The 19,371-nt window shown below is 38.0% G+C and overlaps 1 protein-coding gene and 1 long non-coding RNA gene across 2 annotated transcripts; one reads left to right on the plus strand and one right to left on the minus strand.

The window, feature by feature from the left end:
• Positions 1-1,365: 1,365 nt before the first annotated feature.
• LOC129349862 (uncharacterized) lies at positions 1,366-2,393 on the minus strand. Its single transcript, XR_008603030.1, has 2 exons — positions 2,172-2,393; positions 1,366-2,088 (listed from the first exon to the last, which is right to left on the minus strand). It is a non-coding gene; the product is annotated as an uncharacterized LOC129349862 (long non-coding RNA).
• Positions 2,394-3,139: 746 nt separating this feature from the next.
• On the plus strand, positions 3,140-14,838 carry metap1d (methionyl aminopeptidase type 1D (mitochondrial)). The gene is made up of 10 exons (XM_023282690.3): positions 3,140-3,207; positions 5,348-5,508; positions 6,249-6,398; positions 6,481-6,629; positions 7,444-7,486; positions 7,587-7,750; positions 7,840-7,937; positions 8,686-8,733; positions 8,820-8,898; positions 9,240-14,838. Exons 1-10 carry the CDS (start codon positions 3,168-3,170, stop codon positions 9,337-9,339), a joined length of 1,032 nt encoding a protein of 343 aa, XP_023138458.2. The 5' UTR covers positions 3,140-3,167; the 3' UTR covers positions 9,340-14,838.
• The last annotated feature ends 4,533 nt before the right edge of the window (positions 14,839-19,371 follow it).

The following is a 19,371-nucleotide window of genomic DNA, read 5'->3' on the forward strand; positions in this document are numbered from 1 at the left end:
TATTTTTAGGCTCTTTTAGAAATGTTTTCATTGTTTATTCAATTCAGTTTCAGTTAAGTTTCACTGATGTAGTGCCAATTCACAGCACAATTCCTATTCAAGTATTTCACATTGTAATTCCAATACCTTACTTTTCATAAGAAGAAACCTCCAACAGAAGAGGGCAGCCTTCTGCCTCCACCAGTTAGGGTGGGGTGAGTGCAGAGGGAGAGAAAAAGATAAAACCAGGAAACAGACAACAAGCTAGAGAACAGTATACAATGGGCAGGTTGTGAGGCCAGTAACTTGCACATATTGCTGTTGGCGGATGAGAGTTTATCTCTCTGTCCTTGTTGAGGTGTTTGTATGAGATGTCAGCTGTGTTTGTCTGCACTGATAAGACTACTACGGTATCTGCCCTACCATGGTCTGGCTTACGTAACTTTGCTGTGACGGGTAATGCTCTGTATGAAGGTGTGGTTTTTTTCATATGGTGGTATGAGGGCTGGGACTGAAGTCTGGAGACCTCTGATCATACTGGCACCTTAAGCAGATAATATTGTGTTAACCCCTGTGTCGTCCTGGGGGTCAAAATTAACCAGTTTTAAAGTTTGAAAATGTGGGGAAAAAATATATTTTCACAGTGAAACTTCTGATGTCCACATTTTCAACATTTCTGTGAAATCTTTGAACATTTTTGGTGGAAAAAAAAATTGTTAAAAATGTTTCTTAAGAACATCCACATAAAAATCAACCAAAATCCAGCAAATTTCACTGGATTTTGGTCGATTTTTATGTGAATGTTCTTAAAGAAATAGTAGAAGTTTTACTGATATATATGTAATCACTTGAGATATTTTTAGGATTTTTTTTGGAAGATTTTTACTCATTTTTTGAAAATATTTACAAGAATTTTCTTGCCAAATTTGGGGGATTTTTTTTAAAGAAAACTTTTAAGGGAAATTTTTAAGGGATTATTGGAATTTTATTCCTGAAGGTTTTGCAAATTTTCAGAAATTTGGGGATTTTTTTTTCCTGAATTGTTGGATTTTTTCAGACAAGGAAACAGTATTTTTTGGTGCCCATAAATGAGGACAACAGGAGAGTTAAAGCAAAGTGTAAATAAATTCTTGTGTCACAATGACTGCGGCTTCAGTTAATGTTATTAGGGAAGGCCTAATACAGCATGTAAGTGATTAAAACTAATGAAAATGTATTCAGTCACCAAAGGTGACAAAGCAATTAAATAAATAAAATACAAATGGGGTTGAGCAGTTTCCTTTTTTTTGTTCATTAATTTTAAATGCCTTATTTTCTTTCAATGACATATTGATGTGTCTAAATCTGTTAAGATTTCCCAGGAGGCTCAGGAAATGAACAGGCAGATTAAAATGCAAAAAGGAAGTTTATTTACAGAATCTCAAAAAAAGGGTTTCAAGACAGAACCTTAAGTATTCTACTAGAGATACTACAACCCGGAAAGAAACATAAGCCCTCTGAAAATCTCTTGGCGACTACTAGCTGCAGGGACAACTAAATACAAAAATTGAAATATACTGACTCACGTTGGGTATAACCCAGGCAAGAAAGCTTTACCAATATGAGGAATGAAAATATAAAAATGTTTAACTTAAAGCAAGGCATCAACTAGGAAGCCTGAATGAAAGTCAATAATAACCAAGACTAACTCCAGGAACAAAAACAAATTCAAAATCTTCAATTCACGAAAAAAAAAAAAAGACTAGAAACTAGGTATTAAATCAGAACTCAATACTTATTAAATTTAAGACTCTAGATTATTACTTGACAAAAATTCAAGAGCTGCTACGCAAATAAACAAAACTAAATTCAGTTTTCTAGGACAGACTCACAAATACAACATAAGATGCTTGGACTGGACTCATGACTGTAAGCGGCAGGTGGATCTAGACGAGTGGTTTTTGAGTCAGGATGATGAATGGTGAGTCGCAGCGGCAGGTGAATGTGGAAGGACGCCAGGATGGAGGAGAACGGCACAGGTGAGTATCTCCAGAACGGTTGAAAGGAACAGGATACTGGAGGTGACAAGGAAACCAGGTAAAATTGAAGCAGGAGCAGGTGGAACCGGGACTGAAACGAAGGAGGACAAACAGAGTTACCAGGAGAACGAGAACATGGAACTTGTGGCAGGAGTAACATGCAGAACTCTGTACTGGCTGTGTCACAATCCGGCGCTGAGAGGTGAGTGGCGTCTGGTTATATTGTGGCAGAGTGGAGCTTGATTGGCAAATCTCCACCTGCTCCTGCACCAGCTGATGATGATTGTCAATGAGAGACACCTGCCGCTGCAACTGCACTGCTGACAAACCTAAAAAGGAAAAAGAGGCGGAGAAAAGAGGGAGAGGCCACTATCTAGGCCTGGCAGCTGCCAGCCTGACAAAATCAGTCTATTATTTTGTCACATTTAGATATCATGTATCTATTATTTACTATTTATGCATATATTTGTAGTAAAAAAGTAAAAAATTAATACATGATAAAATGTGTATATGCATGCTAGGTGAAGAAGTGGTATTCAATTTCATTTATGGGATATATTACAAACAATCACTGGATTGTGTATAAAACAATACAGAAATGACAGAGCAAATATAGATAAAAGAGAGCAACAGCAGTATTTAATTAAGTAAAGTTTTTTTAAATTAAAAAGTAACACTAAATACATAAAACTACTGTAACTTTAGTTACTAGTTATTTTTACATATTCAGATTAATCATGGAAATCCTAATTAACAAATTAATTCTGATATAAATTCTGATATATTATTATATCAGTGTCCACGTGGGATGGATTTCCTAAATCATCTTCACTTTAAGGAGCTGTACTATTAAAGGAATGAACACAATGTTATATAATCTATTAAAATACAAGACATTATTATGATTATGATTATGATTATGATTATTATTATTATTAATATATATATATATATATATATATATATATATATATATATATATATATATTAATAATAATAATAATAATAATAATAATAATAATAATAATTATTATTATTATTATTATTATTATTATTATTTTATACGTATATTTTCCATAGACTGTATATACAGTCTATATGTTCATACAGTTAGCGTCTTCTTATGAGTGTGCATCACGTGACTAAACACGTGACCACTGGTAGTAATTCATGGCGGCGCACTGTTCAGCAGGACTTGCGGGGAGAGCAGGTACTTCACTATTTTCACTGAGACAGATTCATTTACGACTCTTCTGACGAGCGGAGTTCACGCGTAACTTACAAACTAATTACTTATGAAACACATACATTGAAAGACGAAACAGCTCGGTTGTTTTGTAAGTAAAATGGCATTGTTTTTGCCGGTTAATGTTAGCTTGCATGCTAACTGGTGCAACAGTCTGGGTCCTGCAGTTAAGAGACTTTGCGGCTTCAAAAGGAATGAAAAGTATGCGATGTCCTCTCCCAGAATACACACACACACGCACACGCACACACACACACACACACACACACACGGTCAGACAGTTCTGTAACAACTACAACACAACTTCGACTAAATCATAGTAATACTTCTTAATACAAGTATGTATGTATGACAGTGTCCTTATCATGTTCAGTGTAATCATTTTGCTAGTCATTTAAATCCAGTACAACTGTGTACTTCTATCATGCTTAGTGTTTGTTTTTTTGTGTTAAAGAGATGCTAATTCAGTTAAATGTCCCTGCAATGAGTTCACAGTTTAATATTAAGTGTAATAATAACATTAAATTACATAGAAGTTTTGAAAAGCAAAAGAGGACAGTCAGAAAACCAGAAAAGACCCAAAAAGTGGAGAAATGGAGGAAAACATGGTAAAAGATACTGAATGCAAGAATCAAAATGTAAGTAAATTCAAAGAACTAACACCAAAGAAGAATAAAAGCACTAAAAATGCCATAACACACTGTAAATCAGATGACATCACATAGAAGCACGTCTATAAAATCGGTTTCAATAAATGATTTTAAAGAAGACGCTGATCTTGATGCTTTATCTGCTCAGGTAGTTCAAATCTGTAGTAAAATTTTGATTCAAGCTTTGACTTTGGAACAGTCAGAGGTGTCTCACCTGAGGGTTTGAAGTTAACGGGCTCTCAGAGGGTCAGCATTTCTGTTGTATAACTTGGAGCCGGACCCTGATGAGCTCATTGCATAATACATATTTCTATATTTGCCAATTGTTCAGTTGATGTGAGATATGCTTACATTTTTAGTTATGCCCTAGGGTCCTGTTTGGTCTTGATTTTGCACTGGAACACTGTGATTAATGTGTCTAGTGTCTCATTCATTAATACACAGCCAAAATTCATCATGTTGTGCATTCAGGCAACATTTGTTACATGTGCAGCGTTATTTGATATACTGTGTTCCAGTACAAGTATACAATGCAGCATGTGGTCTTAATTCAGTGTCCTAACCCCTGATGTGTAGCTAAACAGTTTATTTGATATTTTAGGCTAATTTCGTGCCTACATTAGATAGTGTGTACATATATTGCAAAGTGAAAAAAGGGGAATGACATGCAACAAAGTTATCCTACAGTGCAAAAACTGTGAATGTTGGCATTACCAAAGTTTTTCCTGCGTAAAGAAAAGATTTTTCAGCCGCCTCAAAGGAAAAACACCAGCACCAAAATGATAAAACTTGAGAATTTTAAAAATAATGTAAACAGTTTTGTTGAGTTCTCAAGCGAAATAAACATTTCTGTTTATCAAATAAAACGAGAATGCAAAGACTTCTGTCAAATTTAGGTAGCACTGACTAATTGTCTTCTCTGTATGTAGAAAAATAATGTTTACTGTCATGCATAGTCACCACCTGAAGACCCATTCAGAGCCAGGAAAAACACTAATTCCATGGTCAGTATTTTACCTCTCGGCCACTAGCATAAACCGTGTTGTTAAAATGTCTTTGAGGTGATCATCAGCTGTGGTTGGACCCTCACACTAAATGTTTTTGTCACTTGATGTCACTACAGATTCACACAGACAGATTGCAGCCTTCACACTAACCACATGATAATCATATTGACTAAATAGATACCGCTGGTGACAGTTTAGCTTTTCTTTGTGGCATTTTCAGCATGAGCGTGTGCTGTTGTTTTTATCAGTGGTCTCTGACATGATTTACACAATAGACAGAGTAAAATAAACACGTCATTGTTGAACAAGTGGCTACAAAGAGACCACTTGTGTGTGGGACAGTCTAAACAGAAGGATTGCCTTTCTACTATTTATTCTTAGCAAAAAAAGCTGTTTATTAATAAACCGAGGGCTCTTTTGTCATTGTGTTGTTTTCTTTTTCTCCAGGACTCAGCAGTTTCCTGCGGAGAGTTTGTTGTGTAGGAAGCTGTAGCCCCCCGACAGGCCTGCTGTGTCAGCAACGTCGACGCTTCTTCTGGAGGAAGTGGAAAAGTTCTCACAATGTTGTTCGCCCAGCAACTGTTAGACCTGCATATGCGGTACCCAAGGTACAGTACCCCGCCTAAAATGACTCCCAAGTTAGTCGAAACAACAAAGGTGTAGCTGGAGCAACACAATGGATGTTGTAGTTGTTCTGTGAACCGCTTCAGCCTTTAAAGTTTCCTTTTCTGATGTGGGTCCCTGGTGATTCTCTGTTGCTAGTCAGGCTGTCAGAAATGTCTATAATCACAGATACAGAAGTTGTAAAAAAGTACCGTATGTTTGGAAGCTGAAATTAATTCCATGTTCATTCAGGTTGGATTGGTGTCACCAGAAGAGTTTCTTGAGGGGAATTTTGTTCAGTTATTTATTACTTTCCAGCTAGCTAAACATGATTAAAATGGCAAATGTTGATGGGATTTTTAAAAAAAAAAAAAAAAATCCAAAACTGGAACAGATTTGTTGATTTTGATTACAGGCTAGTCTTCATGTTAAACCTGTTTGAATTGTGTTTTTAAAGCATTGCTGCATTACTCAGTTCTTACATTCTTTACTATCACATTCACTAGAGGGCCACATGTTTACTAGTGTTCAGCTGAGCTTTCTCCTGTTGTATTACCTGAGTATTCCATATTATTCTACTTTTTTCAGTCAGCATAAAGGATATTATTGGGTCATAAACACACATAAACTGTAAATGGCATTCGAAATGCTAAACACTACAGTTCGGTCTGTCATCTCTAAATGATAATTTTGAAATTGTGAGCAGCCTTACAGATCGTGTTTATCCTCTCCTGTTTAACTGTAGGACATTATGCGGCCGGACTATGTTGGCGCTGGACTGGTCCCAGAATGGCCGGACTACATAGAGATCAAAAACCAGGAGCAGATCGAAGGCCTGGCCAGAGCATGTCAGCTAGCCCGACATGTACTGCTGCTAGCTGGGCGCAGTCTGAGAGTAAGCACCTAATCACTGCTGGCCTTATTTGAGTTTCCACATCATCAAAAACAACTCTCTAATTGTGATCTATGACTTCAAGGTTGGCATGACAACAGATGAAATAGACTTCATCGTGCACCAGGAGACAATAAAGCAGAACGCCTACCCATCACCTCTCAGATACGGAGGTTTCCCCAAGTCAGTCTGTACATCTGTGAACAACGTGGTCTGTCATGGCATACCTGACAGGTAAAGGAGCTGTACAGTCACTCACTACATTAGGACACACACAAAAACTGCATTTGTGTTGTTGTTGCATATAATGTGACGTGTCATTTCCTTCTAACATCAGATTCTAACAATAAGCAAATAAATACAACCAGTGGGAAAATAGTTTTTATCTAAACTGTAAATCGCATTTAACAACCATTAAATGAACGCTGGTAACTTTCATTTTTAGATGTCGGACCTTAGAGAGGATAAAGTTGGTTAAGACTTAGATTAGCATTTCTTTTTAATCGTTAATTTAGTAAGGATGGTTAAGAATTATTATTATTATTTTAAGTTATTTTTTTGACCTTTGTTGCTTTTATTAGACAGGTTAGTTGAGAGGCAGACAGGAAAGCAGGGAGAAGAGTCGGGGGAAAACCTGCAGCCATGAGCTGGGACAGACAGACAGACAGACAGACAGACAGACAGACAGACAGACAGACAGACAGACAGACAGACAGACAGACAGACAGACAGACAGACAGACAGACAGACAGACAGACAGAGACAGATAGATAGATACTTTATTCATCCCGAGAGAAATTCAGTTGAACCCAGGCCACTGTTCTGGGGACTATAGCCCTTGTTTATGGATTGCCCTCTCAACCTGCTGAGCTATTTGACCTCCCCTGCTATTATTTTTTAATCACTTAAAGGAAACAGAATTCATGTTGGGTTGGGTCTTCTTGGATAAATATAAGTGAAACATGCAGCTTTGTATTCTTCTGTATTTTTAAGTGTATGTGAAGTCTCTGTAAACACCATCATCTTTTAATATGCTTGTGTCCTGCAGTCGGCAACTTGAAGATGGAGACATCATCAACATTGATGTCACTGTGAGTTAATGTCTAAATAGACGCACAAAGAATCTCAGATACATTGCTGCAGATGTGATCTGTCACACCAACACTGCTCCCCTCTGCCTTTTCCTGATAGGTGTATTTGGATGGTTACCATGGAGACACTTCAGAAACGTACTTGATTGGTCAGGTAGATGAGGTTGGGCGGCGACTAGTCGAAACTGCCAGGCGGTGTAGAGACGAGGCCATCGCCGGCTGCAAACCGGGTGCACAGCTCTGCGTTATAGGAAACACTATCAGGTACACACACAAAGTCTACATGCCAAATGCGTACATACTACATAATCGCTTTTTCTTTTTGATAACTAATGTTTCTATATTGCTTGCAGTGAAATAGCCCATGCTAATGGCTTCCAAGTGTGTCCTTACTTCATTGGACATGGAATAGGCTCCTACTTTCACTGCCATCCTGAGATTTGGCATCACGGTAGGTTTGGGTTGGAAGTTAAAGCGAGTGGCAAATTCTGTGACAGTGTGAGACGGTTGGCCTCATACCAGAACGTATTTGTATTTTTATTCTGAATCTCTCCTACTTTGGGTGAACCATTAACTGAGTAGTTAGGGCACATATCACATGAGCACAAATGCCTTGAAGCAGTGACTTCCTGGTTTGATTACCGGCTGGCCCTGGCCTTAATCGTTCTCACTTTGCTCACATTTCCATTCTCTCCCCACTGTAACACCAGTGTTATACTTCTGCTTGTACACTGGTGTCTACTGGTGTCCAGCTGACATAAATGTTGTCATCTGACCAAGTCTTCGTGGACTCTTCTGCTGACGTTTGCATTCAGAACAGAATTTGTGTCGGCATGGCACACACCCTACGATTTCAGCAGTATACTACCAGACTAGAAAGTAGAATTGGAATGATTTTGCATCCGTGGTGTCTGCATGTACATCCATGAGACAGTAGAATCAAAGAGTAACTGTCCAATGAAGGCAAAAATGCCCCCCAAAAAAGAAATTATATAAAATTCTCTTTGTTACTTGAGGTTTATTTGTGTCCCAGGTCAGTTTGTACAAGAAGTTCTAGCATAAGGCTTGACTTGAACACGTCTGTCTGCTCTTATGTACATAACTTGTGTATTTCTGTGCATGTAGACCACGTGTCTGTCAAACATGCCTCATATGGGATTGTGTCAGTTCAGTCTAATTACTTACGGCTTCATTTTCAGCTAATGACAATGACATGACCATGGATGAAGGGATGGCTTTCACAATAGGTGAGTTCCACGCTACATTTTTTTGTGTGCACATGAAGATGCCACTGTGAGTGAGAATGGGATTGATATTGTGTTTTAATCTGTAGAGCCCATACTGATGGAGGGATCTGTGGAGTTTAGGATCATGAAAGACAAGTGGACCGCAGTGTCTGTAGATGATAAAAGGTATGTGGTGCACAAATAAAAACATCTCGGCTGTCTGTTCTCAGCTATGAAAGTCCATCAAAACCACAAATTGATGTGTTTACATTGCTGTTTGTGTGTGGGTTTTAACCAGTGGAGATGTTAATTAGAGAGCTTTAGATGCTGGAAGGATTATTTTTAAACTCTGAGGAGAACCAGGCTAACCATTTCTCCCTTGTTCCAGTTGATAGTCCAAGACAAGATAACTGCTCCCTAGCTCTTGTTCCATACTCAGTCTCTTCTCTCCCTCAGCAAAAAAAGCAATAGTTTCTTAAATGTTCTTCTATTATTTTGAAACCTTGCGTGTGCACTGTGTCATACAGATCGGCTCAGTTTGAGCACACGGTGGTCATCACAGCTGACGGAGTGGAAATTCTCACCAAACTGCCAGAAGAGGACAATCTGAAACCTGAAGGAATGTAGCTGCTGATTGGTTCAGCACGTCACCTGCCTGAGGGTCTGAACTACTGTTTGTGGTAATAAAACACTAAGAACTTAGCTGATGGTTTACCTCAATGTAATTTACAGAACTATGCAGCTTCTACTTGTAAAGTGTTAAAAAGGTCACTTTTATTTATTCACCAAGGCTTACTTTCTGTATCCACACATATTAGACACAACATTAAAGCCGCCTACCTAATCTCAGCTCTGACCTGTCAGTCCATGAACACAGGACCTCTGGGGGTGAATCAGACTTGTTCTGCCGCATCCCATGGATGCTAATTCAGATTGGAAACTGAGAGTTTGGAGGCCAAATCTCATGTTTTGGCCTCTTTGTTGTGTTCCTGAGACGTTCCTGAGCAGTTTTTGGGGTGTGGAGGGACAGAGTCTCCTGCGAGGGAAGCTGCTGTCATCATTTAGTGCTGTGTGCAATGTTTAGGTTTGTTACATGTCAGTCAACATCTGTATGAATGCCAGGCAGAACATTGTAGCATGTAATATGGCTGCGGGCGCATCTCATTAATTCAGTTGAGTTTTAAGCATGTGTGTGTGTTTATAGTGTCAGCATTAGCAGGGTCAGAGGGTCTTGAGTATTTACATTTTTTGTTTTGATAGCCTAGTGGTATCTTAATAGTTTAGACAATGATTTTTCTTGAAGACAGTGAAATGGAAGTAATTTAACCAGGACAGTAACCACAATCCAGACTCCTCCAGCACAATGTTATCTACTCATGACAGCCAGCAACCACAATCACAAAATGCCACTTATGTTTTTATAAAAATGTATCATCTTTGTCTAAATACTGTCTCAAATTCCTCACTACACTGCAAGGTACAAATGGTTACAAACCATGTAGACAAAATACCTCCTCATAGTATAACAGTATTCAGATCCCATCTCTGCAGGGGTTAGGGGTTCATATTTTTTCTTTATTTTGTGAATCATCTGTGTGTGATTGTGGTTGAGAATCGCTTTTATTTTTATTAAACTACATTTTGTTCAAAAAAGAATTATATAAGATAAGAGTCCTTAATTGAAAATCATATTTAAATGAAATCCTCTTCATGATATTAAGGCCAAATTCAAATCTGAAAAGCATTAGAGGAAATCATGATAGATACTGATCACAGCTCTGAGTGAGTTATGACAACTTACTGAGACATTTTGTGCACACTTAAGAATCATGAACTGTCTAAGTCAGTCTCCTGGAACGTGACATTATGTGTAGTTAAGCGTGACCAGTAGATGGCAGCAAACACTGCATGTTGAGGTCCGCCCAGGTTTCACAGTAAAGTCACTCCTGATGTGCTGCAGCAAACCGTATCTGACCTTCTCAAAAGTGTTAGTGGTTCTCAGCCATGAGGCAGAAGCTTTCAGTTGTAACTCTTGGTATTTTTAACCCATCCCTTGATCTTGTGGCATTAATCTAAACCAAGCATCTGTGATTAATCGCTGTGAAAACATAATTGACGCTTTCACAGCCTCACCATTCAATATAACCTCTTCACTTCCTAAATATAACAGAATGAAAGCAAACTTTACCAGATAACTTGGTGAAGAAAAGAATGTGAACAAATAAGAGGTTGTGCCGGGGAATAAATTCCAGGCATTACAGCCCTCTTTTATTCATCCAATTCCTCAGCAACGTCTGTATCTTTTGACTGAAGGTGGATTTAATAAAGAACCTAACAGATTATGCTTTTGATGGTTTTCACAAAGCTTCTCCCATTTCTCACTATGATTTAGATTCACATCACAGGCTTGCTAGTTTATATAGAAGCTGGACTGCAGTATGTGTGATTAAAAACTGCGCTTGAAACCTAATCAAGTTCTCTGACAGTGTCTCTCAGACTGGATAATGTGTATTTGGTGATCATGTATTGGCACTTATTACTGCGACTATAGCTGGGGTGAAGTGAGGATGCTTCATAGAGAAAAACATGGGAGGAGAAATTGGACTCCCTCCCACTGAGGGTGTGTTTTCACTTCCTGCCAACGTACTTGTGTGTGTGCGTGTGCGTGTGTGTGTGTGCGCGTGCGCGCTCATGCTGGTACCAGTTCACGGGCGAGGCAGGAAGGATTAGACAAATAAAGGAGGGTCATATAATCTGGAGTCTGGTCATGCCCAGTCAGGAAATGATTCACATCATTTTATTTGATGCACAACATCTACATTTGCATTTGTTCCACTTTTATTGAGCAAAATTGTCACATTTCTGACAGTAAAGAAAGACCTTCCAAAGCAGTGAAGAGTACTTTTTAAAAAATGTGTTTTAGTACAATCCTCAGTCTGATTTGAACACATTTGATTTTAGGGCAGGGAGTGTGTAGCTGAAGGAGTGTGAGCCTCCTGTGAATCAGAGCAGCATGTTTTTCATTAAATATGAAACACGACATAAAAACCTGAAAAAGATGTAAGAGGTTCAGACGGAGGAAGGCGAAGGGCAGGAGGGAGATGTGTTGGAGCAATCTGAGGTCTGTAAGAGTTAAAGGAGGTTTAGGGAGGAACAGGGAGTGGCAGGGTGAGGTGTTAAACTGAGGATCTCAATTCTCATTCTTCTCCTGCATGTTGGAACTCATTCCTGATCTCTCCTCCTACTCTGCAGTTCATCTGCGAACGTTTGCCTGTTTGTTCAGGATCCCTTTTGCTTTGAAAACTCAAAATAGCAGACTATTTCAAAAATGTGACGGGCTCCTATTGCTCAACATTAAAACTTTGTTGGGTTTTTTTTCTTGCAAGAATGTATTTTAGTTCTTCCTGAGTGTAGATCTCAAACTCTCTTCCAGTGAAATTTGAACAAGCCCATGGAAAAACCTGCTTCCTTTTTCCTGCACCCAAATGTGAAAATTTCTGAAATGCTTAATGTGCTGATAATGCAAGATATTTTTTTAAATTAATAGGATTCTGCAATTAATAATCTGTCCATGTAGGTCAAAACTTTTTCCCCCCATAATATCTCTAAGCATGAACAAAACTATTGAGTAAACCATCTCATAGTTTGTCAAATTAACAGCTCTAAAATTGAAAGATTTGCTGTCTAAATGCCAGTGGGCTGAATGTACTGGCAGCTCGTTTGCCTTGTAGTTTGTTTTAGATATGTATTTTTGCTGTTGTTTGTTTTTGTAATTAGCGTATATATAGTGTGTCCAAAAACTTTTTTTTTTTTTTTTGGCGTTTAATTAGCGTATCTGTCAAAAAAGAGGATTTTTCCTATTATTGACTGGTAAATCTATAATATAAAAAGTTACTTGGAGGTATATCTGTTATTAAATTATAAACAAGGAAAGCAAGCCAGGGCTGTTCATTCCCCCACATGACATTGTCAGAAATGCAGCATATTTTTGTAGAAATGCAGCATTTTTTTTTATTAGTTATTGATGATCAGAATCACAGCAACATAGAATGTGGCCATTTAATATAGATGTACCCACAAACAAAATGACATTGCGCTGAGCACAGGTGTGTGTTATGCATGTGTACGTTATGTACTGATACCGAATCACGTGACCTAAATATGTAGCAGGCGGTGGGAATTGATGGGACTCGGAAACACCTCCACAATTTAATCAGTTGTTCCCTCTATGATTTATTATGGACAAGTCCAAATAAGTCTGCAGCGGTCGATTTGTAGCAGGATTGCAATCATGTGATCGTCAGCAGGCAGCTGATGTAGTGTTCACTTGTTGTCATAGTTACAGTGACACCGTGCCGCTATCTGGCAATGATACAGAAATCTTGAACAAATCCATGGATCCAGACTATAAGCTGCATCACTGCCAAAATGTAATCACTTGGTCCTTGTGTCATTTCTGATCTTCTCTGAAAATTCCATCCAAATCTGTTTTTGAGTAATGTGTGCACAGACAGCCAAAAATACGCTGATGATCGCTTAACTCCACCATGTTCCTATGTGAAATTTTCTGTTAATTGATGGTTCACTGACTGTAATTAAATTATTTTTTTAAAAGGCAGTTTTTGCCAATATTATACCTACAACAATAAAAAAAACAAAGGTTTTTTGTATCTAAATATGTACCTACCATGATACTAACTTATTTATTAAAATGATCTGTGAAAGAATTTTTTTTAATAAAGTAACATATATGACATAACAACACACAACACAATGCTTTTTTCAAATTCAAGTATTTGACAGTAAGTCGTGCAACTCTCTCTGAAGGCCATGTTTTTCATTAATTGTCATTAAATTTCTGTTTGGACCTTCGACATTAAGTGTTGAACTCCAATTCTGGCTTAACGTTACTGTATTTTCCCTCAAATAAATGCAGTTTTCAAGACATGAAACATTATGTGTAATTACAATTACATTTACCAATTATGACTAGCAAACTTTTACCAACACACTTATGCTGAAGTTACAGTGACATATGATGCATTGGTTATACAGCCCACCACATGTGTTGACATATTTACTGTCTGCTATGTTAAGTTCTGTTTAAATGCTGTTAAAGTAGATTATTGTGTCGTGTTTCTCAGACGTTCCCACATTCCAGGTGTGCAAACCTACAAAACTGTTTGTGTGTGAGAGTCACACTGTGATATTTCACACGTACCTGGAACATTTCTGAGAGGAGAACCGCAAAAATTCTTGGTTTCCTTGGCGATCCGTTAAGTTATGGTCTTAACACAGTGATGGATCATTTTTAAACTTGTGGAGACAGATCGCCACACACACACACACACACACACACACACACACACACACACACACACACACACACACACACACACACATGTACGGAGTCTTTCTGAGTAACAGTCTCTGTAAGGACTTAGTCAAAGCACCTGAAGGCCAAACAGAAACAGCTGAGTTGAAATTGAACATTCAAGTTAACAGGACATGTAGATACAGGAGGATGTTGAGTGAGTAAACCTTTACAGAGGCAGGGTTTCTTCATGTACTTTCAAAATTACTGCCCTCTACACACCATTTCTTATTGCTGGGAATCATTACCCAAACCAAGATTGAATGAAATAACTTTGTAAAGTTCCAGCTTGAGTGGGTGTTTATTACCAGGTCTCCAGCTATGTATTCAGGCTTTAATTGGACATCCTTGTTTTCTGCATTTAGCCTAATTTCCTTTATTTGTTCAAAATTTTGTTAAATTTTTGTCTCTTTAATTTGTTGTTTCATTTTTCAGCCTTTTTTTTTTTTGATTTGCTGAACAATAATTGTAACAGATGTCAAGCCAGCTGTACTAAAAACAGTGTTACCATCAGTATGCCCACATCTTGAAATGACAAATGAAATGAGAACATTCACCAGCGTGTGTAGGCAGGCTAACATGAGCTTTTCGGTTCTGTCGTAATCACAAAGTACATGTCTGTCTGATGGGAATGTTTCTCAGGTATTTAGTCATTTTAAAAACATGATCAAATTAAAACTTTGGTGCTGCTATATGAGAAGAAAAATGTTAAACGTTATCACAGTTCCTTTATAAAGGCAACATATACCCTGCTCCTTGCTTGTGTTGTATCTGCTCTCAAATGTATGTCACTTTGGATAACAGCGTTTGGTAAATGAAAACGTAGAACTGTAAAATATAGATGGATGACAAAAAAGGACAAACCTGAACTCTTGACCCCAAAATGAGGGAATCTGTGGCTCTGTTGTGCCATAGAGGGGATATACTGGTGGTATAGTTTACAGAGAAGATTCACTGTGAAACAATACAAAGTTGTTCTGATATCACATTTATTCATTTATTTATTTATAATTTTTTTTATTTATATAGCACTTCAGAGTTGACCGATGTGCTGTACATGTTAGCAGACAACAAAATTACCAGATCAGATCAGATTAAACTTTATTAATTAAAGTAACTCTTGTGCCAGATATTGCTCAGAAAAAAACAAAATGAAACAACAACATAAGCAACGCAGTGCCTCAAAAGTAGAAAAGCAATAATACATAAGTACAATACATTACTGAAATAACATTAATAAAATAAAATAGAACAGTAAAAAGCAATGCTGGCAATTATACTGTGGTAATAAATAATGTCACACGTAAAATAGAAATATAATTTTTTAAAAATTACATAAAAATTAAATGTTGTTCATTGCACTGGCAATGTCATACATAGTATATTTTAAATAAAAGGGAATAAAATAAAATGCTACATCAAGCAAAACAGTGACAAAGAAATATGAAATAAATGTGATTCTTTGGAAACTGTTAATTAGTTTATGATATGAATTTTCTATGTATTGTTTGGTTGAGAACCTGATGGGCCTTTGAGCTGCCAGATGTTCTGTCTGCTGCAAAAAAGAATTTACCGTTTATTGTTTATTTTTCTAGTTTTGTAGTGCTGTTGTCCTTGGGCTCTAGGACATATTGTTCTCCACAATATTTGAGATATTTCAGCATCATCAAAGTGGTCACCACACCATGACATTAAAATAAATATATACATAAATTTGTTCTGAAAATATGACAAACCCCAGTGACAGACTTGATTCATTGTTTTGTGTAAAACCACCATATTGATTACTACTGGAATTAGTTCTTAAGTACATGTGTGTCACAAGTTCCACTTCACATACAAGCCCCATGTGTTTCTGTGTCTGTGTGACAATAAGATCCTTATAAACAGGGAAGGTCCCCTCTTGATTGACACTTACAAGGTGGAAAACTTTCTCTTTTGACCTGTTCACTCTGGGAATGCTTTGGATTATCAGCACAGTGGAAATATTTCTGGAGGAGTGATCTTGAGCTCTCAGACCGCAGATAAGCAAACAAATCTATCCACACATCTCAGTGTGTAGCGCTGATTCTTAATATGTGTGTTTGGCTTCTGTGTGTCTCTTTGTTCCTATGACACCCTCCCGGCTAAACAAACGAAGCTGACAATAAGAGGAGGGGGGCAGTGTTATGTGTGTTATGTGTGTAGATGGTGTGCATCGCCTGAGGCTGCTCTAAAAGCTCTCTGATAAATGCTCCTGCTTCTGTCGCCTTCTGAGTTTAACACACAGACACACACATAAACACACACTGGGAGCTCGATGCCCTGCACAATGCTCCCCTCTTACTGCTGGGCCACAGAAAAACCGGTTATACAGCTTAAAGCAATAGTCTCTGAGCCGTGAGCGCCTGTGTGTACAGGCCTCACTAGAGCTGTGGAGACGTTCTGGGCAGGATCAGATAAGCCTGAAAGGAGAACAAAAGTTTTATTTCTCAGAAAATCCCTCCCGAATAAGCCAAATTTTGATCTATTTCAATACAGTTTCAGCAAAAGAAAGACCTGTAATGACACAGTGACAGTAATATTGATACCAGAGTCACTGATATGGATAAAATTATATGATTTCACAATAAGACAACAGAGAAATAAATGAACTACAGACATAATTTTTAGTTTTCCTGCTTTGAATGCATTCCTTCCTACAAACCACAGATATATAATAACAGTGTGTGTGTGTGTGTGTGTCTGTGTGTGTGTGTGTGTGTGTGTATATATACAGTATCATGCCGTGGACAAAAACAGAGGGAAGGAAGTTCTCCCCGAGGTGCCAGAAGGTGGAATGGTGTAGGAATTTCTGAAACAATCCTTGTTCAGGAGTCCCTGCCAGAATCCTCCAAGTGCCATTAAAGCGGCTCAGTCTTTATGTGTTTGTGGATGCGTGTGTGTGTTTGTGGATGCATGTGTGTGTGTGTGTGTGTGTGTGTGAATTAACAATTAGTTCCACCCAGTAATGTTTATAATGTATAGGCTTCTTTGGCTGTGCAAACAAGCCATTATATGGGAAACAGTTTTGTTTAGCTTTGAGTTAAGGACAATTCAGATGCACTGGTGCGCCTGCATGCGTTTGTGTGTGTGTGTGTGTGTGTGTGTGTGTGTGTGTGTGTGTGTGCGCGCTCCCTGAAGTAGATTTATTGCAGGGATTTTTTTCCCTTTACATAGAAGAAGTCTTAGAGCCTCTGTATCGCATCTCACAGTAAGGCATCCAATAGTTGCTGCAAACTACAAATGTCAACCCAGGATCAACTAAGTCAGTAGGACCAATAAGTAGTTGGAGTTTACAATTTATTGATGCACAATACTAGATGTTTACCAGTATTTTCAAACTCATTTTTTCTGATTTCCAAAGGACATATTGTTTGTAAAAACTAACTGCACATAGCATCATGTCTCCCCTGTGGCGCAGGTAACATATTAATATGCAAAATATAAAAACAGCAAAAATCATATTGTAATGACTGACAGGGTGATTTTTTAATTTAATTTTTTATTTTTGAATGTTTATTTTGAACTACATCTTCATACGTGGAAGCTGCAAAGTGCAAACATGTCTCACTGTTTGCCAGTGAGGTAATTTACTGAGGCATATATTGTTGCAACAGATACTGTTACAGATACTGTTACCTATATGTCTTTCTTATTTTGATCGGACATGATAAATGACAGAAAACTAAACTAAAGGTTGAAGATGCATGAATTCAAAACATGATTTATCATTGAAAATAAGTTGGGAGAAAAGTAAAAATGAAATCAAAAAGACCGTATGACTTCACTGGAATTAGTGCCTCCACAGGTGTTTTTATCTAAGTTGAGACAAGCCTCCCCTGTTGACCTGAATCTGTCAGGAGGACACACACCAAAAAATAAGTGTGAATTTCTCTCAGTCTGGTTCTCCCTCAGGTTACTTAGCTTTTTTTTAAAGCACACCTGGCTCCGTCGACACTGGAGTTGCATTCCACAACTCCTGTCATCTCATGTTACCTCCTCTGGCCGGTGCTGGGACACACACACCGCTTACTCAGGAGGTAAATGCACAAAGGGCGGCTTGCGATTGTCCTGAGGGTGTTACAGCACCGCTGGACAAGACAGGACATCAATTACTCTTCATTGACTGTAATCAATACACACATCAAGAAGGGTGGAGGATCTGTTACTGCCTGCATTGTGAGTGTGTCTTTATGTTTTAACCATGAGAGTTTAGGTCCTGCTAAAAACCCGGATCAATACTGGGAATAAAAGACACCAGATAGAATGTAAATGAGATGTTTGTCCCCCCCAATGTCACCTGATTGGAACAAGTGATGTCTCTGCTCTCCTGCTGCTTTACAGCTCAAAATACACACAGTATCCTCACCACACTCACAGTGTATGTTGTAAATATACGGGTCAGATGTATCCTCTGATCTGAGCACAAACTATACAACTCAACTGGAATGTAAAGCATTAAAATCTAAATTTTCATGGGCATTAGACTTTCACATATAGTAATATTGCGCGTCTTGAAAATGTCTTTGATTTATGTCATTGTGATGTTGATTTAAGTGTATAATTTAATTTGGTCATTAACAGTTTGGCATATAGAAATGAGAACAAACATTTTTCCGTCAGCTGTGAGTTCAGGAGTTTAATGACATAATTGCCTCTTAAAGAACCACTTATGCACTTTCTTTGCTTTCTTGCTGGGAGCTGCCACTGTGTGCTTAATATGCCACAAGCTGCCTCTTAGCTCAGCATAAAGACCTACAGCAAGGTGAAACCGCTAAACTGTTTAATTAGTACATAAGCTAAAGTGTAAAAACTTAAGGATTAAATAATTTGTGAGCTTTAGACATACAGTAGGTAAATACTTTAAGCTTTGCTACGACCACGGTCAAGTTAACTGGGCCAGTCTGTTGGCTGAGACAGAATTTGGGAGTTTACTGAAAAATATTAAGGCTATTAAAAAAAAAGCATTTGTTTTTAGGCCTGGGATTTTTTATATGTTCACACCCACAAAGCTCTTTACCTGAGAAGACAATTTAAAAGTGCAGTATTTCCAGAAATATGTAACTCCCACAGTTATGAAATTTGGTAAGGACACAGATAAAAAAGCGGATTCAAATGACAAAATGGCTTCAGCAGATGCTAGATCTTTAATTGTAGGCCCTTGAAAATGGAAGAAAGAGCAAAACTTTCAAACAAGGGTGGTACTGGGACGCTACGAAGTTCCTGTAAATGTCTAGCTGTGGAGTATTCATTTTTCCAACATT

The sequence above is a fragment of the Amphiprion ocellaris genome, chromosome 10 (assembly GCF_022539595.1).
Source record: "Amphiprion ocellaris isolate individual 3 ecotype Okinawa chromosome 10, ASM2253959v1, whole genome shotgun sequence".
NCBI classification, from domain to species: Eukaryota; Metazoa; Chordata; class Actinopteri; family Pomacentridae; genus Amphiprion; species Amphiprion ocellaris.